The 22598-nt window shown below is 42.9% G+C and overlaps 1 protein-coding gene across 1 annotated transcript in view; it reads left to right on the top strand.

Moving 5' to 3' along the window:
• Nucleotides 1-22598, top strand: part of ASAP1 (ArfGAP with SH3 domain, ankyrin repeat and PH domain 1) — a 273045-nt gene that overhangs the window by 162867 nt on the left and 87580 nt on the right. Inside the window, exons 5-8 of the mRNA XM_059995202.1 lie at nucleotides 15293-15367; nucleotides 15862-15911; nucleotides 17936-18065; nucleotides 19487-19572. Coding sequence (XP_059851185.1) covers nucleotides 15293-15367; nucleotides 15862-15911; nucleotides 17936-18065; nucleotides 19487-19572 — 341 coding nt within the window. The remainder of the gene's footprint in view (nucleotides 1-15292; nucleotides 15368-15861; nucleotides 15912-17935; nucleotides 18066-19486; nucleotides 19573-22598) is intronic.

Genomic DNA, 22598 nt, shown 5'->3' with positions numbered 1-22598 from the left:
TCTCTTCTCTACTCTTTCCCAAGCTAGGTCACCAGAGGCAGATTCATTCATTCACTCCCTCCCTCATTTATTCATCCAGAAAGCAAGGATACCGAGAAAGCCTTCCCAGAAGAGAGACCCTTGACCTGAACCACAAATAATTAATAGATATTTTGTGAAACTGCTCTCTTGGGCTTGGAGAGGCTCTTTTCTTTAAATAGAAACATTACACAACATCAAGCATTGGTTGATACACCTGATATTTAGAGAGTGAGGTGAAATCAGTATTTCAGTATTTTTAAAAAGAAAGAAAAGAAAAGACTTTCTAAAATTGTGGCCTTGACTCAGCCAGGATTTACCAAGTGTCTGCTCTGTTCCAGGCTCTGTGCTAAGCTTGCCTGTCACCTTCGTTTCAGAGATTGCTTATACAGAGTATTCTAATAGTGTACACTAAGACGCTACTTCGTTCTATAGGGAAATATGGACGTGGGTATAAGACCAGATTTTTAAAACGTCCTGCTTTTTCTTTCCCTCAAGTAGAGAAAACTTTGATTTGGTTATCCTAGCAGCATCACACATGTAAGAAGATTCTTTTCTGCAGCAGTGGCCTTGAAATACATCAGCTGATGGTGAATATCACAGCTAGATAAATTCTTTGAATTCTAAAATACTCAACAAGGATCAAGTGAAGTGAGTTTTAAAACATATGAGATATGGACCGAGCAGACAGAGTAGGGCAGCAGGCAAAGGGAGCAGCAGATGCCCGTATTCTTTTCTTATCAGTTAAATGAAGACAGTAAATGTCTACTGTGAGGCATTATGGTGTTCTCCCAGTACATGGCGAGCCCTGTGTGCTTGTACATGTTTATTTTGTTAGATTTTTAAATTGTGTTGATAAGGTTCTTCCTAAGTAAAAGTTTTTTGTTGTAAAACATGTACCATAACGTGTGATAAAGATGTTCAGTAAAGGCAAGGAAAATGTGATTTGATGTCACTTTCATTATGGTTTTGTTCTGGTTTAAACATAGCAGATTATAGATTACATGCATGGAAATGAAATTAAGGGTCTGAAAGTCGATCATGAACTGATTAATCATTTCAAGCATAATAAAGAAACCCTTAGGGTCGGGCTGACTCTTTTAAACCAAGGCGTATGTAGGCATTTTCCTTTTGCTTTCTCATTTAGCTTGGTCTTATAAATCTTCGCTCTCCCCACCCTGTTCTTATAATTATCCTCAGATGAAATCAGGTGCTGCCCATAACGCAAAGGAAAATCACGCTTTCATTTTCACTCTTGATGTATGAGATGATGTTAAATCTAACCCATCATTTACTTAAATTGAATTAGACAAAATATAATTGCATTACTTTATGTTAAGGAATTCTCATATTCCCTGACACTCCTACACATACCCAATTTTCTCTGTAAAACTTCCAGTAAAACTGTACTTTCCACTTAAATTCAGTCCCTTTGGCATAAAGTGGGAACTCGGTTCCCCCTTTTCCTTAGGTCTTTCCCAGATCTCCCAGAGGAGTCACTCACCTCTGTTCTTTCTTCATAGGAATTACGCCTTAGACCTTAGGCAAGTGATTTGCACTCCCTGACTGTAGGCCTTTCTTCTCTGGCGAAACTTTGGCTTTTCTTCTCCTCTGAACAGCTAAGGCTGCGGGGCCCAAACTTGACCTTGCATCCATCTTCCTTAGAAAGCTTGTTTAAACAGAGGTTGTTGGATCCCATCCGTAGAGTCTGATTAAAGAGATTTGAGATTTTGTTTCAAAGAAGTTTCTGCCTGGTCTGACACTGTTGCTCTGAGGACCACACTAGTCAGGGTTGTCACTCTGGGCAGACAGCTCAAGTTCCCTGGCGTCATAGAGAAGCTGTAACTTTTTTCATCCACATTCACTGCCTAATTAATTATTTTTACTTTTATACACACCATCTGCTTTTTATCTTATAATAATAAGTAACTTGAATGAGAAATAAGCTGCTGGTTGATTATATCGCCCTCTTGTGTTTCTGTGTCATATTTCTTTTTAATGACTTTCTGGAGACTTCCCTGCTGGCACAGTGGTTAAGAATTCGCCTACCAATGCAGGGGACACGGGTTTGAGCCCTGGTCTGGGAAGATCCCACATGCCGCAGAGCAACTAAGCCTGTGCGCCACAACTACTGAGCCCGCATGCCACAATTACTGAAGCCTGTGCTCTGCAACAAGAGAAGCCACCACAATGAGAAGCCTGTGCACCTCAACGAAGAGTAGCCCCTGCTCGCTGCAACTAGAGAAAGCCCGCATGCAGCAACAAAGACCCAACACGGCCAAAAATAAATAAGTTAATTAATTAAAAAAATAACTTTCTGAATGTAAAAATAATACCACTTCATTGTTAAAACTTAGAAAATACAGGGACAAAAGACTAAAATAAAAATCACCAATCACCGAGAGTAGAAATAGCTGTGTGTGGATTGGTTCAAGATGGCAGAGTAGAAGGACGTGCTCTCACTCTTGTGAGAGCACTGGAATCACAACTAACTGCTGAACAACCATCGACAGGAAGACAGTGGAACTCACCAACAAGATACCCCACATCCAGAGACAAATCAGAAGCCACAGTGAGACGGTAGGAGGGGCACAATCACAATAAAATCAAATCCCGTAACCGCTGGGTGGGTGACTCACAAACTGGAGAACACTTATACCACAGAAGTCCACCCACTGGAGTGAAGGTTCTGAGCCCCACGTCAGGCTTCCCAACCTGGGGTCCGGCAACGGGAGGAGGAATTCCTAGAGAATCAGACTTTGAAGGCTAGCGGGATTTGATCGCAGGACTTCGACAGGACTGGGGGAAACAGAGGCTCCACTTTTGGAGGGCACACACAAAGTAGTGTGTGCATTGGGACCCAGGGGAAGGAGCAGTGACCCTAGGGGCGACTGAACCAGACCTACCTGCTATTGTTGGAGGGTCTCCTGCAGAGACGGGGGGTGGCTGTGGCTCACTGTGAGGAAAAGGACACTGGCAGCAGAAGTTCTGGGAAGTACTCCTTGGTGTGAGCCCTCCCAGAGTCCACCATTAGCCCCACCAAAGAGCCGGGGTAGGCTCCAGTGTTGGGTCGCCTCAGGCCAAACAACCAACAAGGAGGGAACCCAGCCCCACGCATCAGCAGACAAGCAGATTAAAGTTTTACTGAGCTCTGCCCACCAGAGCAACAGCCAGCTCTACCCACCACCAGTCCCTCCATGAAGAAACTTGCACAGGCCTCTTAGATAGCCTCATCCACCAGAGGGCAGACAGCAGAAGCAAGAAGAGCTACAATCCTGCAGCCTGTGGCACAAAAACCACATTCACAGAAAGATAGACAAGATGAAAAGGCAGAGGGCTATGTACCAGATGAAGGAACACGATAAAACCCCAGAAGAACAAATAAATGAAGTGGAGATAGGCAACCTTCTAGAAAAAGAATTCAGAATAATGATAGTGAAGATGATCCAGGACCTCGGGAAAAGCATGGAGGCAAAGATCAAGAAGATGCAAGAGATGTTTAACAAAGATCTAGAAGAATTAAAGAACAAACAAACAGAGATGAACAATACAATAACTGAAATGAAAACTACACTAGAAGGAATCAATAGCAGAATAACTGAGGCAGAAGAGCGGATAAGTGACCAGGCAGACAGAATGGTGGAATTCACTGCTGCGGAACAGAATAAAGAAAAAAGAATGAAAAGAAACGAAGACAGCCTAAGAGACCTCTGGGACAACATTAAACGCACCAACATTTGTATTGTAGGGGTCCCAGAGGAGAAGAGAGAGAGAAAGGACCTGAGCAAATATTTGAAGAGATTACACTTGAAAACTTCCCTAACATGGGAAAGGAAATAGCCACCCAAGTCCAGGAAGCACAGAGAGACAAATACCCAGAGACAAATGACAATGAAAACACGACAATCCAAAACCTATGGGATGCAGCAGTTCTAAGAGGGAAGTCTATAGCAATACAGTCCTACCTGAAGAAACAACAAACATCTCACACCTAAAGGAACTAGAGAAAGAAGAACAAATAAAACCCAAAGTTAGTAGAAGGGAAAAAATCATAAAGATCAGAGCAGAAATAAATGAAATAGAAACAAAGAAGACAATAGCAAAGATCCATAAAACTAAAAGCTGGTTCTTTGAGAAGATAAACAAAATTGATAAACCATTAGCCAGACTCATCAAGAAAAAGAGGGAGAGGACTCAAATCAATAAAATCAGAAATGAAAAAGCAGAAGTTACAACAGGCACCACAGAAATACAAAGCATCCTAAGAGACTACTACAAGCAACTCTATGCCAATAAAATGGACAACCTGGAGGAAATGGACAAATTCTTAGAAAGGTATAACCTTCCAAGACTGAACCAGGAAGAAATAGAAAATATGAACAGACAAATCACAAGTAATGAAATTGAAACTGTGATTAAAAATCTTCCAGCCAACAGAAGTCCAGGCCCAGATGGCTTCACAGGTGAATTCTGTCAAACATTTAGAGAAGAGCTAACACCCATCCTTCTCAAACTCTTTCAAAAGATTGCAGAGGAAAGAACACTCCCAAACTCATTCTATGAGGCCACCATCACCCTGATACCAAAACCACACAAAGATACTACAAAAAAAGATTACAGACCAATATCACTGATGAATATAGATGCAAAAATCCTCAACAAAATACTAGGATACAGAATCCAACAACACATTAAAAGGATCATACACCAAGATCAAGTGGGATTCATCTCAGGGATGCAAGGATTCTTCAATATATGCAAATCAATGAATGTGATACACCATATTAACAAATTGAAGAAGAAAAACCATATGATCATCTCAATAGATGCAGAAAAAGCTTTTGACAAAATTCAACACCCATTTATGATTAAAAACTCTCCAGAAAGTAGGCATAGAGGGAACCTACCTCAACATAATAAAGGCCATATATGACAAACCTACAGCAAACATCATTCTCAATGGTGAAAAACTGAAAGCATTTCCACTAAGATCAGGAACAAGACAAGGTTGCCCACTCTCACCACTCTTATTCAACATAGTTTTGGAAGTTTTAGCCACAGCAATCAGAGAAGAAAAAGAAATAAAAGGAATACAAATTGAAAAAGAAGAAATAAAGCTGTCACTGTTTGAAGATGACATGATACTATACATAGAGAATCCTAAAGATGCTACCAGAAAACTACTAGAGCTAATCAATGAAATTTGTAAAGCTGCAGGATACAAAATTAATGCACAGAAATCTCTTGCATTCCTATACACTAATGATGAAAAATCTGGAACTCTTCCATTTACCATTGCAACAAAAAGAATAAAATACATAGGAATAAACCTACCAAAGGAGACAAAAAACCTGTATGCACAAAACTATAAGACACTGATGAAAGAAATTCAAGATGATACAAACAGATGGAGAGATATACCATGTTCTTGGATTGGAATAATCAATATTGTGAAAATGACTATACTACTCAAAGCAATCTACAGATTCAATGCAGTCCCTATCAAATTACCAATGACATTTTTTACAGGACTAGAACAAAAAATCTTAAAATCTGTGTGGAGACACAAAAGACCCCAAATAGCCAAAGCAATCTTGAGGGTAAAAAACTGAGCTGGAGGAATCGGACTCCCTGACTTCAGACTATACTACAAAGCTACAATAAGACAATATGGTACTGGCACAAAAACAGAAATAGAGATCAATGGAACAGGATAGAAAGCCCAGAGATAAACCCACACACCTGTGGTCAACTGATCTATGACAAAGGAGGCAAGGATATACAATGGAGAAAAGACAGTCTCTTCAATAAGTGGTGCTGGGAAAACTGGACAGCTACATGCAAAAGAATGAAGTTAGAACACTCCCTAACACCATACACAAAAATAAATTCAAAATGGATTAGAGACCTAAATGTAAGACCAGGGACTATAAAACTCTTAGAGGAAAACATAGGAAGAACACTCTTTGACATAAATCACAGCAAAATCTTTTTTGATCCACCTCCTAGAGTAATGGAAATAAAAACAAAAATAAACAAATGGGACCTAATGAAACTTAAAAGCTTTTGAAAAGCAAAGGAAACTACAAAGAAGACAAAAAGACAACCCTCAGAATGGGAGAAAATATTTGCAAACGAATCAGTGGACAAAGGATTAATCTCCAAAATATATAAACAGCTCATGTAGCTCAATATTAAAAAAACAACCCAATCCAAAAATGGGCGGAAGACATAAATAGACATTTCTCCAAAGAAGACATACAGATGGCCAAGAAGCACATGAAAAGCTGCTCAGCATAACTAATTATTAGAGAAATGCAAATCAGAACTACAACGAGGTATCACCTCACACCAGTTAGAATGGGCATCACCAGAAATTCTACAAACAACAAATGCTGGAGAGGGTGTGGAGAAAAGGGAACCCTCTTGCACTGTTGGTGGGAATGTAAATTGATACAGCCACTATGGAGAACAGTATGAAGGTTCCTTAAAAAACTGAAAATAGAATTACCATATGACCCAGCAATCCCACTACTGGGCATATGCCCAGAGAAAACCATAATTTAAAAAGACACATGCACCCCAATGTTCATTGCAGCACTGTTTACAACAGCCAGGTCATGGAAGCAACCTAAATGCCCATCGACAGACGAATAGATAAAGAAGAAGTGGTACATATATACAATGGAATATTACTCAGCCGTAAAAAGGAACGGAATTGAGTCATTTCTAGAGACGTGGATGGATCTAGAGACTGTCATACAGAGTGAAGTAAGTCAGAAAGAGAAAAACAAATATATATTAACACATATATGTGGAACCTAGAAAAATGATACAGATGAACCAGTTTGCAAGGCAGAAATAGAGACACAGATGTAGAGAACAAACGTATGGACACCAAGGGGGGAAAGTGGTGGGGTGGGGGTGGGATGAATTGGGAGATTGGGATTAACATGTATACACTGATGTGTATAAAATGGATGACTAATAAGGACCTGCTGTATAAAAAAATTAAATTCAAAAAAAAAATCACCAGTCACCTTGCAATCTGTTGTTAAGGGGTTGGGATCTATCTATCTATCTTCTAACCTTTTTTTCTATTTATACATACATATTGTTTTCCTGTGTGTAATTTTTGTTATTCAATATTTAAACAGTACTGGGTTCGTACTGTAGTGCTGTTTTGTAACCCTATTTTTCATTTATTTATATACTTTGAAAATGTTTTCCTGTTTCGTAAAATATTGTAGCCTGAGAACCTTTGTTTCATTGGACGCGTACAGCCCCCTAAAGCAGAGCTGCCCAGGCTGGAGCGGGGTCAGGAGCCTGGAGCCTCTCCCCCATTACCAGCTGCAGCCCCCTCAAAGAGGGGCCTGCAGAATCCAGAGGCGCTACCCGTAACATCATTCTAACCCCTGTATAGAAAGCTCACCATTTGCACCATAATTTATGTACCCGCTCTCCTATTTTGACTATTTCCATTTTTTCACTGTTTAGAATAATTGTTGAAAGCATCTCTGATATCTCTGCACGTGCTGTGATGAGCATGAATCCAGTTTATAATATTTTCACTTCCCTTCCTTCGCTATTGTTTGAGTCGGTCCGGAAATGCAGAGAAACCGCCGGCAGCCCAGGGCGCCCTGGTGGTCCTGTCAGCCCTTGCTCGGCTCAGATCCTGAAGCTCGTTTTCTTGAGAGATTGCAGGCTTTTTCAAGAGGTGGTTGTATTGCGCCAGAAGTTTTGTAGTGGATATCGTGGGGTGTACAAAAAAGTTTAGAGTGTTGATAGGAATTATGAATTCACCCTTCTAACTGTTCAGCATTACTGCAGAATTGTTTGTTGTCGTTCTATTACTTGGTTGGGGGGTGGACCAGGGCTGTCCTTCAGCTCGTGAGGCAGTTGAGGCATCTACTGTAGCTGTTACGCCCACTTGGTCTGGATTTTTTTCTCCTGTGTTCAGTTGTATCTCGGTAGCTCATTTTAAACTATAGGAGGATTGTAACTGGAGCTATTTTAGAGACCTCCTGGGTCTCTCATTTTGTCAGTGGCGGAAGCGAGAAGTGATGGACCTGAACTTACACAGCCAGCTGGAGGCAGGTCAAGTCTAGAGCACCCTTTCTTCCCCAGCTGTCAGACAGCCTCGCAGCCTCTTGAAGGAGGGTATCCTTGGTCTGTCACCCGACCATATCCCATCCCTCTCCTAAGTCCACCCCGCCACCTCCCTGCCCTTCCATTCTGATGCTGAGCACACCAGGAAGACCAGAACTGGTTCAGATGCTGTAAACATGTCTGAGTCTCAGAACAGCTTGCCTGCTTTGAAGGGGAACTCATTTCTTCATCCATTTACTCAATCAGCAAGCATTTTACTCAGTGGATATCGTGTCTATACTGCACTAGGGGGTTGATGTAACACAGTGGTAGACAAAACAGTCATAGCCCCTCCCTCAAGGAGCATTACTCCCGACAGCGAAGAAACAAGTGACTCTAAAATGCAGGCTCTTGAAAGTGAGCCTGTTCTGCCTGGTTGAGAGTAATGGGAGATTAGGGAGAAGTGATCAATGTAGAACTAGAACGGTCAAGACCTCACTGAGGAAGTGGCATGGAGACTGGAAGGCGCTTTGCCAGTAGCCAGAGGACGAGTGGTCCAGACGGAGAGCACAGCATGTGCCAGGAAGAGAGAACTTGATGGGTTGAGAAGCCGAGGAGGCCTGGCGTGGTTGAAGGGTAGTGGGAATGGGTGGAGGGGCTTAAGACAGGTTGTGCTGGGGTTAGACCTATACTGGGAGGTTGGATTTGAATCCAGTTTGATGGAAAGTGGTTGATGTGTTTTAAGCAGGAAAGTGATATGATCTGATAAATCACTTGAAAACATCAGTCTAACAGCATGACACAGCACATGAGACTGGCCTTTGGAGTTAGTGAAAACCTAAATTAGTAACCTGACCATCTGCCTTACTTACTGTTTGACCTTGGGCAAGTTGCTTAACCTCTCTGAGCCTGTTTCCTCATTAATTGGGTGAGACTAAGACACATCTTACAGAGTTGTTTCAAGCAACAACTTTAGATAACATATGTTAAACACAGTACTATCATTTTAATAACTATTTCAGACTGCCTGGGTTGGAACATGGTGTAATGGGATGCATTATCGTACAGTTTATAGAATGAGGCAGGGGAACAACTGCGAAACTTCCAGTGGAGAGAGTGGTGCGATGTGAAGAACCTTTGGGAGTCTCCCCCCTCCACCTCCCCAGCCTCAAAAGACCTATTTCAGTATCTGAAATGCTATCATTATGTTTTTTCCACCACTACTGCTGAGCCTTTCAAGTGTAAAGAAGTCTAAGAAAATAAACCGAGTCACACTTTATCAAGAGTGTGTGTTGTCCATGCATTGCAGGCCGTATCTGTATGTCACACGGCCCCCTGGCAGCATGTGGAGTGGCCTTGAATGACTTGCCCAAGCACACCCTAGCTGAGTGCACGCCACCTGCTTGACCATGTGAGCACGGGGCACTCTGGCATCTGTGAAGGGTACACTTACAAAGCCCTTAACAGTGCATGAGGTGGTATCACTAACCCTCATCCCTCCACTTCTGAGCAGGATTCTTTGTTTCCCCTTGATGCATATGCAACCAAAGAAAATAAAGCTTAGCTTAATAGGTCAGTAATCGCTTATAATAACTGTTCATTCATATATATAGTATGTTGTAGTTTTCAAAGCATTCCGATACCTGTAAGAAGATGGTGCTGTAAGCAGTTCATTGCCTTTAGTGTCGGACCTGGTTTGTGCTTTGACGCCTCCGATTCATAGTGTTTGAACACACCTTGCAGGGTTACCAGGAGCAGCCAATGAAGCAGGCAACCCTGTGTGTCTGCAGTGAAGTGGGATCTTCGTTGGTGTCAGGCCCTGGTCCCCTCACATCGGCGTGGGCTAGTTGCGGAAGGTGCCAGGACACCCATTTTTAAATCAGGAAGCCAAGTCAGCAGGTCAGATGGTTCTCCCAAAGTCACAGGCCAGGAGTGATGTGTGGCCTCATGCCTCTCGGCTCCCACCAAAACCTCTTTTCTCCAGATCTTAATGCCCTGGAAAACGGCCTGATGACAAGGCACCAGTGTAAAATACCTTCAGGGTGGTGAGTAACTGTCTAGGGCATGAAGGAGTTAACACACCAGACAGAATACCTAATTTATACCTGGGAATCTCAGCAGAACTTCTGGGAGCTGGCTCATTACTTTAATTGGATTTTCCAACGTGTTGAGCAAGTCAGCAGATTCGCATTAGCCTTACTTTCAGAGGAGCTGTTTCCCTCTGTAGAGGGGAAGGAGAGAGAGGGGGAGGCAGTGGGCAGTGGGCAGTGCAGAGAGGGTGTCAGAGCTAATGCAGGATGACAAAGCAAGCCCGTTAGGACGTCCTCGTTAATTGATACGGTCGCACGTGCATGTAGGTGTTAAGGGCGGGGGTGTATGGGGGTACCCTTTGCAGAGCTGTGCTGCTTTCTCCTGCTCTCACACAGGGAAGAACAGCGGTGGTGCTGAGTCACTGCCCCCCCCCTCCCCCGAGGCCCACACAGGCCAGCCAGAAACTGCCCTGCAGCGTGAGGACCCACAACTGCTTCTTGGCTCCTGTGTTGGAATCTGGTCAATTAGTGAACAAGGCCAGATGAGCTGCCTCCCCTTAAGGAACATACCTTCTAGAAAAGAAAGACAGGTGGTAAATCAGTAAACAGGTAACGAGACCATTTCATTTTGTAGCAAAGCTATATGGGGTAAAGAAAAAATAAGGGCATAGATGCGTGTGTGTTTATATACACAGGAAAATTGCTCCTGAAGTCATTTCCAATGGCTGGAATTACAGTTTGTATAATGTCTGGGAGTGTTTAAGCAGTTGTAAGGAATAAATGGTTATTTTTATCAAAGCCAATATTAATTACAGTTTATTTGCTTAAACAAGTCATTTTTGCATCGTTATGCAGAACGGTAGACCTCAGCCACCTCCTGTCTGGTTTATCCCAAATTTTTTGGTGGGCTTGATGTATATGCTCCTAGGGGAAAATTTCCCCCGCTTTTTTTAATATTTATTTATTTGGCTGTGTCGGGTCTTAGTTGTGGCATGCGGGATCTAGTTCTAGTGACCAGGGATCGAACCCAGGTCCCCTGCATTGGGAGCCTGGAGTCTTAGCCACTGGACCACCAGGGAAGTCCCAGGGAAATTTCGCCTTTGTGAGGAAGGAAATGAACAGCAGTTTGTTTGGAAAGTAGTGTCTTTACCCAACTACACCTCATTCCTGCAATGGTCTTTAATGTGTTGTGTGCTTAGTAAAATGGAAAAGATATACTTCTTAAAACATGCCCTCTAACCTTGTGTAATCTTGAATCACATAAAGAACTTACGTTAATTTAACTTTATTGATAAAGGAAATGGATTGAGAGTAAATGAGAGTGGAGTAATCGATAGGACTTCGGTAAAGTAAATGGGAAATAATTATATAATAGAATTAAAAGGCTTCTTTTAAAAATCTGAGGATTCTGAAGGTGATACGGGAAGTCTGTCCACTAATATTATTATTGTGTTATGTTGGCTGCATTGCCCATGGGGTGCTTTTGTTACACATCCGTTTGCAATGAACAGTTTGCTCAGGTCATGAAAAGGACTCCTGAAAGAGCCGGAAAATTAAAAACAAACAAACAGGAAAATGACAGAATCCTACACCTGTGAAGCCTTGCGACCCATCCCTGTCACAGAGCAACACCTTCAAATATCTGAGAGAGTAGGTGTTCTTAGTTGGGATGGCCAAGGAAGGGACGTTTCATTTTGCCCAAATATGTCCTAAAAGTTTCCTCCTCTTGAGATTGCTCTGTTCTCTCTGACTTCTTTCAGTATCTTTATAATAACAGACAGTTACTATTCACTTAACACAATCTCCTTTGCCAGTTTTTATAAATTAACCTACCTTTTCACCAGGAAATGAGTTAGGAGGAGTCTGTAAGTTTAAATTTTTTTTCCTGTGGCCTTTTCATGGGATCATCAGTGGGAAGATTCTCAAATCATAATACATGGTTATTTTGCCTTCTTGGTTTCTTATCAGCCCCCAGGAGTATGTGAGTGGATAACCACAGAGAAATTCTTAATTCTTGGGGTTTTCCATCAATGCGACTGCAGTCCAGTGCCTGCCCAGTGCCTGACCATGTGCCTGACCATGATGACTGGGCCGAAAGGTGATGCCGTGTGTTCATTGTGTGATCAGTACGCGGTTTTCGAGGGACTTTTCCTTCCCAATAACCCCCACATTGAGTACAGACCACAGACTTTCACGATTCTTTTATTGTTACTTTGTAACACAGCCTTCAGGTCAAGGTGGCAATGACGTTTATGTATTTTTTGGTCTTTCCTGCTTCATTTCCCGAAGGATGAGAGACACTGGGGAAAGCCTTGATTCAGGACTAATAGTTAAAAATGCTTTATGATCACTGTCTCTTCACGTTTTGTTTTAGAATTTTTACTTTTTTTGAATCCACAATGTAGTACATGTTACCCCCCTGACATGCAGAAGGTACACAGTACAAGGCTCCTCTCCCACCCTGTGTCCTTGCCCTACCCCTACCCCGTGTCCATCCCTGGCGGGGACCAATGTCAGCAGTTTAGTCTGTATCCTCTCAGAAAGAATTTAAGCATGAACATATTTTTTTCCTCTTTTTATACAAATCCTTGTACACCATGAATACTGTTTTTCACTTTGCTTTTATCACGAAACAGTTTATCTTGGAGATATTTCCAAAGTTAAACATGAAAAGCTTTCTCATTTTTATGGCAATTGTGTAGAACTTCCATAATTTATTAACTGGTCCCCTACTGATAAGCACTAAACTTAGCATCAGTATAAACATTCCTGTCGAGGAGACCCTTGTACACATGCGACTTTGTGTTTCCTTCATTCTACATATATTTATTGAGTACCTACTCTGTGCTATGCAGTGTTCTAAATTCTGAAAGCATAGCAGTGAACTTACAGACCCCAGTCTCAAAGAGCTTGCATTCAGATTGGGAACACAGCAAACAAATAAGGAAACAGATACAGATAAAAGGTTAAGGAAACAGATACAGATAAAGGGTTAAGGGCAGTAAGTGTTGAGATGAAAATGCAAGATCTCCACGAACAGAGGAAAGGTAGGTTCTGGCTTGATGAGCGGAGATCCCTGCCTCACTTACCACCATCCACGCAAACGCCCAAGACCCACAGGGTAGCAGGATGCAGGGGGCTTGTGACCCAGGAATGAGACTGTTGAGGACTCGGAGCAAGATGTTATTCTCACTGTCTGTCTGGGGCAGAGAATGAGTCCTGTTAATCTTTGTTTTTCCCATCTCATACCCAAAGCCAGTGTTTTTCAACCTTTTCTTTTATTATTACTACCTGCAGACTCCCACCCCAAGGAGCTTTTTAAAAGATAGTCTTTGGGCTTCCCTGGTGGCGCAGTGGTTGAGAGTCTGCCTGCCGGTGCAGGGGACGCGGGTTCGTGTTCCCGGTCCGGGAAGATCCCACATGCCGCAGAGCGGCTGGGCCCATGAGCCGTGGCCACTGAGCCTGCGCGTCTGGAGCCTGTGCTCTGCAACAGGAGGGGCCGCAGCGGTGAGAGGCCCGCTACCACAAAAAAAAAAAAAAAAAAGATAGTCTTCCTAATAACTTTCTCCGTGAAATTTTAATACCACACATATTCTCTATATCAGTTTACATACTGTGACCCTTTGGAAAGCCACAAACCGTAGTCTGTAATCATATTTATTATTATTAAATATTATAGCTATTATATAATTATATTATCAATAATTAATAATGTAATTATAAACTATGTCTTATATTACTGTTATTAATGAAATATAATGTTTGATTATTATTGATAATTAAATATTAATGTTATTGATATTATTTTCACCCCACACCCTAAGACCCAGTGCCCTCGACCTCCCAGAACGTAGGCTGTGCATCACGGCCCTCTCACTGTTGGCTGGCCTGCCAGCCCGGCTGTTTCTCTGCATGGGTGGTGGTGAGATTGCAAAGATGGAATGTCTTGGTAGGAATCTCTTTGTCTGAAATAAAAAAGAAAGAGATGGTTGTTTCTGACCCGAGTCGTCTGGTGGTGTGCATTGGAAAACTGCCCTCGTGTGTCACATTGGTGGTCAGGGAGGGCAAGACGTGGAGTGACTTGGAGCTGCAGGAAGCCTCGGATAAGAACCACGGGACAGGGCCAGGGAGGAGTTCAGGGCTGGAGGGAAGGTCTCCCCGCCCTGCCCCTCTGTTCCCACATTGCCTTATTCGAATTTAACATCCCGTAGGATTTTTAAGGTAATAAACGCTTCCCAGGTGTCAGGGAGCACACCAGCACTTTCCCCGTGCATTAACTCATTGCATCTTCACAGCAGCCACCCACCACAGGTTCTGGTAGCCTCGCTTTAGAGCGGTGGTTAAGAAGGTCATGCACAGAGCCTGTAAGTGTCAGCGTTGCTTCCTCTCACACCACCGTCTCCCTCTGCCTGACCTCATCATGCGTTAGAGCTGGTTGCGTACTGACTGCGTCTGCCCCTGGGTCGTCAGCCCTCTGTAGGCAGGCCGTGTTGTGTACATCATCGCACCCCCGTCCCAGGCCCTGGCATAGCGGGTGTCACAGAATAGGTACTTCATAAATGAGTGATGGAAGGGTGGTTGGACGGGTGGGCGGCTGATAAACGAATACGCTCACACATGAGTAAAATTCCTTCTCGAATGAGGGGACCCGCCAACCTCTCCATCTGTAACCGGTGCTGCGGGTCCCTGCGGTCTCAGTTCCACGCTGCTGGAACTGGTTTCGCCAAGATGCCAGGGCTCCCCCTGAAGACGGACTGTATAGCGCTTCTCAGCCCTTGTTTTCCTGACTCTTTCCACACTGGCCCATCCCTCCCTTGGTTTCCCTGCCACCCTGCTCCCCAGCTGGGTACATTCCTTCCCCCTCTCTCTGTAGACTGCTCTTCGCACCACCCTAAAATCAAGGAGACCCAGGCCTCCGCCCTGGAGCAGTGGAAAAAGCCCTGCTCCAGCCGTAGGTTGCACTTCCTAGATAGCTGTCCTTTTAACAGAACTTGGCACCGAGGATACAGTCGCGAGCAGGAGCGTCGCTGTCTCTGCCCTCGTTTCACCGAGCTTATGTGTGACGGGGTGACCGTGCTCAGTCGGCAGCGGCCGGTTTTGCTGTCCCACGTGCACCTTCTTCTTCTCACCGTCTCCCGTCTTTGTTTGCTTTTCAGCTCCAGGGCCTGAGCCACAACGTGATCTTCACCTTGGATTCCTTGTTGAAAGGAGACCTAAAGGGAGTCAAAGGAGTGAGTGTTGAGAAATTTGATTTTCAGTTTAGCTTGAAAGGGTTGCCTTCTTTCTCTTCTAAGATCCCAGTGGTACTCATGTCTGAAAGGCACTCTGAACGTTTTCAGCATAAAAAATGCTGTTGGAACATGATCATTAGAAAAAAACACACCGCTTCACATGGCGCTATTGCCCGAGAGACAAGATGAGACACTCAGGAAGACCGGGGCGGCGGGGGGGGCGTCTTCGCTGAGTCTGGGCTCCCCCCTGGAGGACCCGTGGACCCACCTCTCAGAACCACTGGGTCCTGCCTCATCGTCGTGACCGGGAACGCACACCGTCCCACTCTCTTAGCTTCTCGGGTGTAATAAGTTGTGTGATGTGCCTGAAAGTGTCCTGTGTGAAGTTTCGAGTGTCCTATAATGGAGAGCATTTCTGCTAAGATGTTACTGGAAGATTATATACCTTTAAGCAAAAGTACTTTCAATCTCGGTTTTATTTTCTCTTTTTTAAGGATCTCAAGAAGCCATTTGACAAAGCTTGGAAAGATTATGAGACAAAGTTGTAAGTGTTTTTTTTTTTTTTGGTTGGTTGCTTGGTTTATTTGCTGTGAGTATTCTAAGAAAAAGAATAACTACAAGAAGGACAGAGCCCTGAACTAATAGCTTTGGGACAAAACACTGTTGAGTCCATCCTCTAAGGGCTGAGAGGCTGGGTGTTCTGACCTGACTAGAAGTGCTGACACCTCCCGTGCTAGTTGTGTCTGGAGCGAGATGTACTTTCACTGTCGGGTATTTGGGCATCCATGGCTGATACAAACTGTCAAGTTGTAGGTCTGTGACTGTTGCAACTTTTCTTTCGTTATAGTTAGCACATAACTGGAGACCATTTACACATTTCAGGATAGCACGGCAACTGGGCAATACAAATAATACCCAGTGTGTGTGACATCTGTCTGCCCACCAGGGCCTGTGCAAAGTGCTTTACATGCATGACCTCCTCACAGCAACCCTCTCTGTGTGCACCTTGCACTGTCTGTTTATGGCTTAGGAAACTGAAGCTTAGAAAGGCTGAGGGGCCTGCAGAAAGTCCTAAGGCTAATAAAAATGTCGGGCTGGTGTCCCCTCCAGTCTGTGTAACCCCAGAGCTGGAGCCGTGTGGCATGACGGCAGTCAGAGGCCTGCGTGCTGGGGTTATCGTGCGGGATGACGGGGAGGCCGCACGTGAGGTCTTGTCGTGGGCCTGACTCATCCTTGTGCGGTACTGTTCCTACCACATCTCTTTGTGATTATTGCTCTGAGGCATTTGTAACCAGGCTGTAGAGTGGGGTGGGAGGAGAAATGTATTTATAAACATTTAATAAAAGTCTTAGCTGTAAACTTGGATAAGTACAAACATGAGAGAATAAAAGCATTTCCGTAGGCAGCAGTAACAGCAGAGTGAAAACACAAGCCAAAGAAAAACAAATTCAGGACTAAGTTATGCCCGCCCGTCGTGTTTCTTCTCAAGAGTCGGTAGCTTCCTGCTTTCTTCCCACCCACACCAGTGGAGAGAGAGCTGAGGTTTATTCTCCTTCTGGTAAAATCCCTGCCTTCACACCCATTTAACCTCCAAGGTGGTGTGATGAAAAGAGTTGCTTAGGAATGGCACGAGGGTATTACAGTGAATCCCAGCCAGGTCTGTAGGTTTTCCATTGGGTCGATGGCTTGATTTTCCACTGTGTTTGTATGTAGACAAGGATATTGGCTTTCTTTGGGGTTTGATATCCTACCCCACAATTTAAAAGAAGACTTGAAGGCTAAATCAGTCTTTGCTTTCACAACTAGAAATTATAGGCTCTTTCTGAAATTAGAAGTCTGCTTTCAAAGTAAATGGATTTTCAGAAAAAGGGCTGTGACCCCTGGTGTTAATACCAAAGTATCAAATGTCATAGCCAAGCGTTAGCCTCGGGTACCATAGGTTTAATGTGGTCCCTCCCTCTTATTTCCCCGGTTGCTTCCCAGCTGAAGAACATTTTCATAGCGTTCCAAATTGTAGATTAGGATTTCTTCTAAATCCTTATTTTGTACAATCCAGTGCCAGGTGGTTGAACGATTAAAACGTTACTGCGGTATGAAAACAGCCTAAGTTTAGAGAAATACTGGAAATTGCTTTTGACTAATTTACATGCATGTCTACAAAGACCCATTATCTACTTTGTCTTGAATTAACTCTTAAATCTCAATCTATTGATAATCAAGATATGCCTCAGGCCCCCAACCTTCTGATTCTTTTTCATCGTAAGGTGCCTTACTCTAGAAAAAGTAAACTGTCAGAATTACTTGATGCCAACCAAAATATAAGAGAATTTATATGAATCCATTCATGTGGGAGATCGGAGTTAAAATGTAGGAAGTCTCCTTGGTGAAGATCCATGCAATGTGTTGATTCTCTTTGAACTTAGATTTTCACTTTTGATCGATGCTCTCCATTTAAGAGTTCCTGCCTCCTAACTCCGGTAATTAAGAAATAATCAGGTGGCTCCCATTAAAGGGAGGCCACGACTGCGGTGTTTTTGTTTTTAATGATGGCACCCGCTTTCATTACAGTACAAAAATTGAGAAGGAGAAAAGGGAGCACGCCAAACAGCACGGGATGATCCGCACGGAGATCACCGGAGCTGAGATCGCAGAAGAAATGGAGAAGGAGAGGCGCCTCTTTCAGCTCCAAATGTGTGAAGTAAGAGCAGACTTTTCAGCCCTTTGCCTAGAATTTGATTAACTGTCATCCTTCCTGCTAGTCAGCAGTCTTTATGCTTAAATGCAGGCTGTGTTTGATGATTAGAGGAGGGGACTGTTTCTCAAGGACTCTAATCTCCACTTTTCTCCAAGCCTTTTGGGATCCGCCGTTTCACTGTTGTCTCATATTTTGAGCCTGAGTCCTATGGGGCTCTTTAAGCCAAAACAGGATTCTTTGGTGAGAACTTTACTATTGCTTGTGAGTGAGTGTGGAAAAACAATTTTGGTGAGGGGTAACACTGGTGAATATTAAGTTTTACTGGTACAGATGTACAGCATGTTGCTTTTTTTTTTAACCACGTGTCCAAGTTTGAATGAAAACTTGAAGTAGTGATTAAAGTCTGAGCTCATGAAAAAATAAATGCAACAAAAAGCATGTTGCCTTAGACTTAGAGCAGTGGTTCTCAAACGGGGTTCCCATTGGCATTCCCTGACCTAGAGACCAACCCATTCTGATGCTGAGTAATGGAATTCCTTTTGCAGTTTTCAGAAGATATTAAAGGGGCTAGAATTTTCTCAGTTTCAAGTTTTTCTTCCCTAATTGTTTTTTCTTTATTCCCCCCCACCCCCATTTATTACCCTTGGGCTCCTTGAACTTGTCTGTTTGTGAACACTTCCATGCAGTAAAACAAGTTAACAAGAAACAAACAATATCAGGGCTTCCCTGGTGGCACAGTGGTTGAGAGACCGCCTGCCGATGCAGGGGACACGGGTTTGTGCCCCGGTCCGGGAAGATCCCACATGCTGCGGAGCGGCTGGGCCCGTGAGCCATGGCCGCTGAGCCTCCGTGTCCGGAGCCTTTGCTCTGCAATGGGAGAGGCCACAACAGTGAGAGGCCCGCGTACCGAAAAAAAAAAAAAAAAGATACAAACAATATCAACAGAAAATCTTGGCCAGTTGTGAAAATCAGAGCCAGTAGTGTTTAGTGCATACACTAATAATGCTTTTTTTTTTTCTTTCACTTTTTAGTAGCAAAAGTACTTTCCAATTCACCTCTGTGGTCTGGAAGTTTTAGTATCTTACAAGCATATCCCTTAAAGAGAATGCCATCTGTCTTTCAATCCATCTCTCAGGTTTTGACCACGTGAACTATGAGTTTGAGATCCACTGCACACTGGGGGGAAATAATCAATTATTCCAGAATGTTTTGCTGTGCTTGATTTCTGCTTGTCTAGTAAACTAATCTTAAGCATCTATAAAATGCTAACACGCTGATCAGTTTGCTTGGTACACTTGTGACTGTGTCAAATTAGCATTCCCTAAATTAAGCTCACACTGTCTGGCGGCAGCTGAGCCCCAGTAACTCACACTGATTAACGACTGGTAATCTGATCAACGCACAACTCTGTTTTATTTCCGCAGTATCTCATTAAAGTTAACGAAATCAAGACCAAAAAGGGTGTGGATCTGCTGCAGAATCTGATAAAGTATTATCACGCACAGTGCAAGTAAGTGGACTATTGCAGTCATGATTATTAGCCCAAGTAAGGTCCCCTTCACTTCGTTGGTTTTCTTAATTCTTTCCTTTCTGGTCTTCATTTGGTCCCTGTATATAGCTGTATAATGACCTTCCACGGCCAAACGATAAGAAATGGTTTTGTCTTCCATCTTCAGCATTTTCTATAAATCCTTAACTCAAATTAGTGTAACTGTTCAGCTCCTCTAAATACTGTCTTACAAATGCTAACTTTGGCCTTGACAGCCTGTGGAGCTGTTGTCACAGATGCTTTTGTCGCTAAAGAGGCCTTTCTAGGAACTCCCTCCCCCGCTTACTTGGCATTTTACCTATTATTGGGTCATTTGTACCACATATTCCTACTTGGGATTGTTTTTGTTTTGTTTTTTTCATCATCCAAGTTAAGTGAAATTAAATACTTTGGACATTAGCAATACTTGGTATTTATACTTGGATTCCTGTGTAGTTGCTGGTATATTTTGAGAGACATCCATTGTTCTACACCGGCACCATTTTTGCTTATGTTGCAGGGCTACCTTTTTATTATGTTTGACATTCTGTGTCACCACATTTGCTTAGTTTACTTCTTGCTCACTTACTGGGTTAGTTTTATTGGTTTTATTGGTTTTATTGTAGAATTTTTGTCTGAAAATGTGCCGGTTACCATTCAAGTCTGTATTGAGTCAGTGGAAGTTACAGAGAATAGAGTGCAAGGACTTTCCAAAGTGGTCCAGACAGCTCTCATAGTTATTTATAAGTAGAATACTGTAAAGGTCATTAGCACTAGGTAAAATGCTTACTCTCCAAAAAGTTAAAATTTATCATTTCCTTTGGTCATCTCTCTTAATTCTTTTTGGTAATGTTGTATCTAGGAGGATCTTCATGGTGAATGGCAACATTCAACGGGGCTAGCATTAAGGTGATGGGAAAAGCAGCAGGCTTGAGTCAGGCAGATAGACGAGTTCAAATCCTGGCTCTGCGGCCGGGTAACCACGTGACCTTTGTCAGGTGCATCTCTAAACCTCAGTATCCTCATCTGTCAGGTGGGGTTAAGGTTCATAGTAGACCCACCTTGGGTTTTGCGAAGATGTGAGAATTAAGTGAGATAATGCATAGGGACTGCCTCACCCAGTGCCTGCTGCACTGTGCCTGTTTGCTGCTGGGATGATTCTAAGTGGCACTAAAAATCATTCATTCACCTATTTTATTATACAGGATTGTTTCTCTTCAGGAAGATCAAACTTTTAATGATCAACTTGTTATTTACATAACTTTGATTTTACTTTTTTCCTCTTTTCAAAGTAAATTCCGCCTTGTATAAAACTTTCAGATATGTATAAAAGTAATTATAGTGAAGTAGAAATATTTTCGCATTTATAATTTTGCCTGTGGAAGCCTCATACTGACGACCTGGACTAACCTTTGCCTTCATAGTATAGCAGGTGCTTGTGACACTTTGAAATGTGTGGTGGTGGTCCCTGATTTTAGTTTAGGGTGGAATTTTTCATCTTTCATCAGTTTCAGTTTTCCTAGAATATTTTGAAACTTTTACAGAAATAAGTGAATCTCTTTGTCTTCTCAATTACTACAACACTAGAGCAGCAAGTCTGATTTCACCTGATTTTAGAAATCTCTTTTGATTTCAAAATCCCTGAGGAGGATTTAACCTACACAAACATGAGTTTTCCAAAAAAGATGTTTTGTAAACTAGAGATATATTAACCTTTGTTGGTAAAGGTGAAAAGAAGAGCATCCTCCCTTGATTCTTGGCTTTTTCCCTTTCCACAAATATTTATTACTCTCTTAACAGAGGCCAGGTACTTTTCTAGGTTCTGGGGTTCAGAGGTGAAACAAGGCTTCTGCTTATGGGAGTTAACTGTCTGGTATAGGAAGTAAGTCAGGTCCATCAATAATCATAATGGGGCTGGAAAGTGACTGATAACACAGGGCATCAAGAGAAGGAGAGACTTCTGGCGACGGAGACTACAGAGGGCTCCTTAAAGGAGGTTGTGGCACTTGGAATTGGACTTGGAGGATGGCTGGCATTTGGGCACTGGAATCTGGTAGAAGCATCTACCCTAGGGCAGAGAAAGATCAGCAGAAGGAAACCCTACACGCTGAGAACTTCCTTGCAAGGAGAGAGATTCAAAGACATCCAGTAGTAGAACTGGGTTATAATGTAATTCAACCCCAGCTGCCCCAGGTTGAGCCGCAAGGATGCCATCACAGCGAGAAACCAGTGTACCTTTCTTCTGAGGACTACTCTTATTCTTTCCTACTTCAGTCAGTCTCTCCAAACTCTTTATAGATGTGTAGTGGACCTGTAAAGCATCCTCTACTTAGATTTAAAAAGAGAAATTTCATATTCTGAGAACTTATTCCAGTTCCCCAAATGATTTTCAATACATAGTAGTCAGGTGGAGCTCAAGAATGAATTTGCTCCAGTAATCTCTCGTGTACTCATAGTACCTCAGCGGGGATACAGCTGCTACAGCGGAAAAATAGAGGGCGCAGGAAAGAAGAGCTTTTGTCACCCGTTTCAGCTCCCCCCACCAGTTACTCCTCACTTTCAGACATGAACATTGTCAGTAACATGCTGCTTTCAAAACAAACACATTATTCTACTGCTCACCCACTCCTTTTACCACTTGGTGAGTATCATTATGGTCTGCAGACCCGAGAGCACTTACAAACATTACTTTACCATCCTTCATCTTGCAGATAATAACAGCTAGTATTTATAAGAGCAATCAGGAAATTGTAGCTCAGAAAAGATCAGTAACCTGCCCAAGGTCACAGTCATTCACTTAAAAGATGCTCAGTAAATATGTGTCAAAACAGACAAAATAGAAGAAACCAAGGAAAAAAAGAAAATGGACTTCGAAGGTAAAAGCTTCTGTGAGTGAAAGGACACTGGTAAGCAAGTGAGAGGACAACCACAGAAGGGGAGAAAATATTTGCAAATCATTTATCTGATAAGGGTGTAGTATCCAGAATATATAAAGAACCCTTACAGCT

This window comes from Delphinus delphis, chromosome 17 (genome assembly GCF_949987515.2).
Source record: "Delphinus delphis chromosome 17, mDelDel1.2, whole genome shotgun sequence".
In the NCBI taxonomy this organism is placed as follows: Eukaryota; Metazoa; Chordata; class Mammalia; order Artiodactyla; family Delphinidae; genus Delphinus; species Delphinus delphis.
This window is presented reverse-complemented; position numbering and strand designations above follow the sequence as displayed.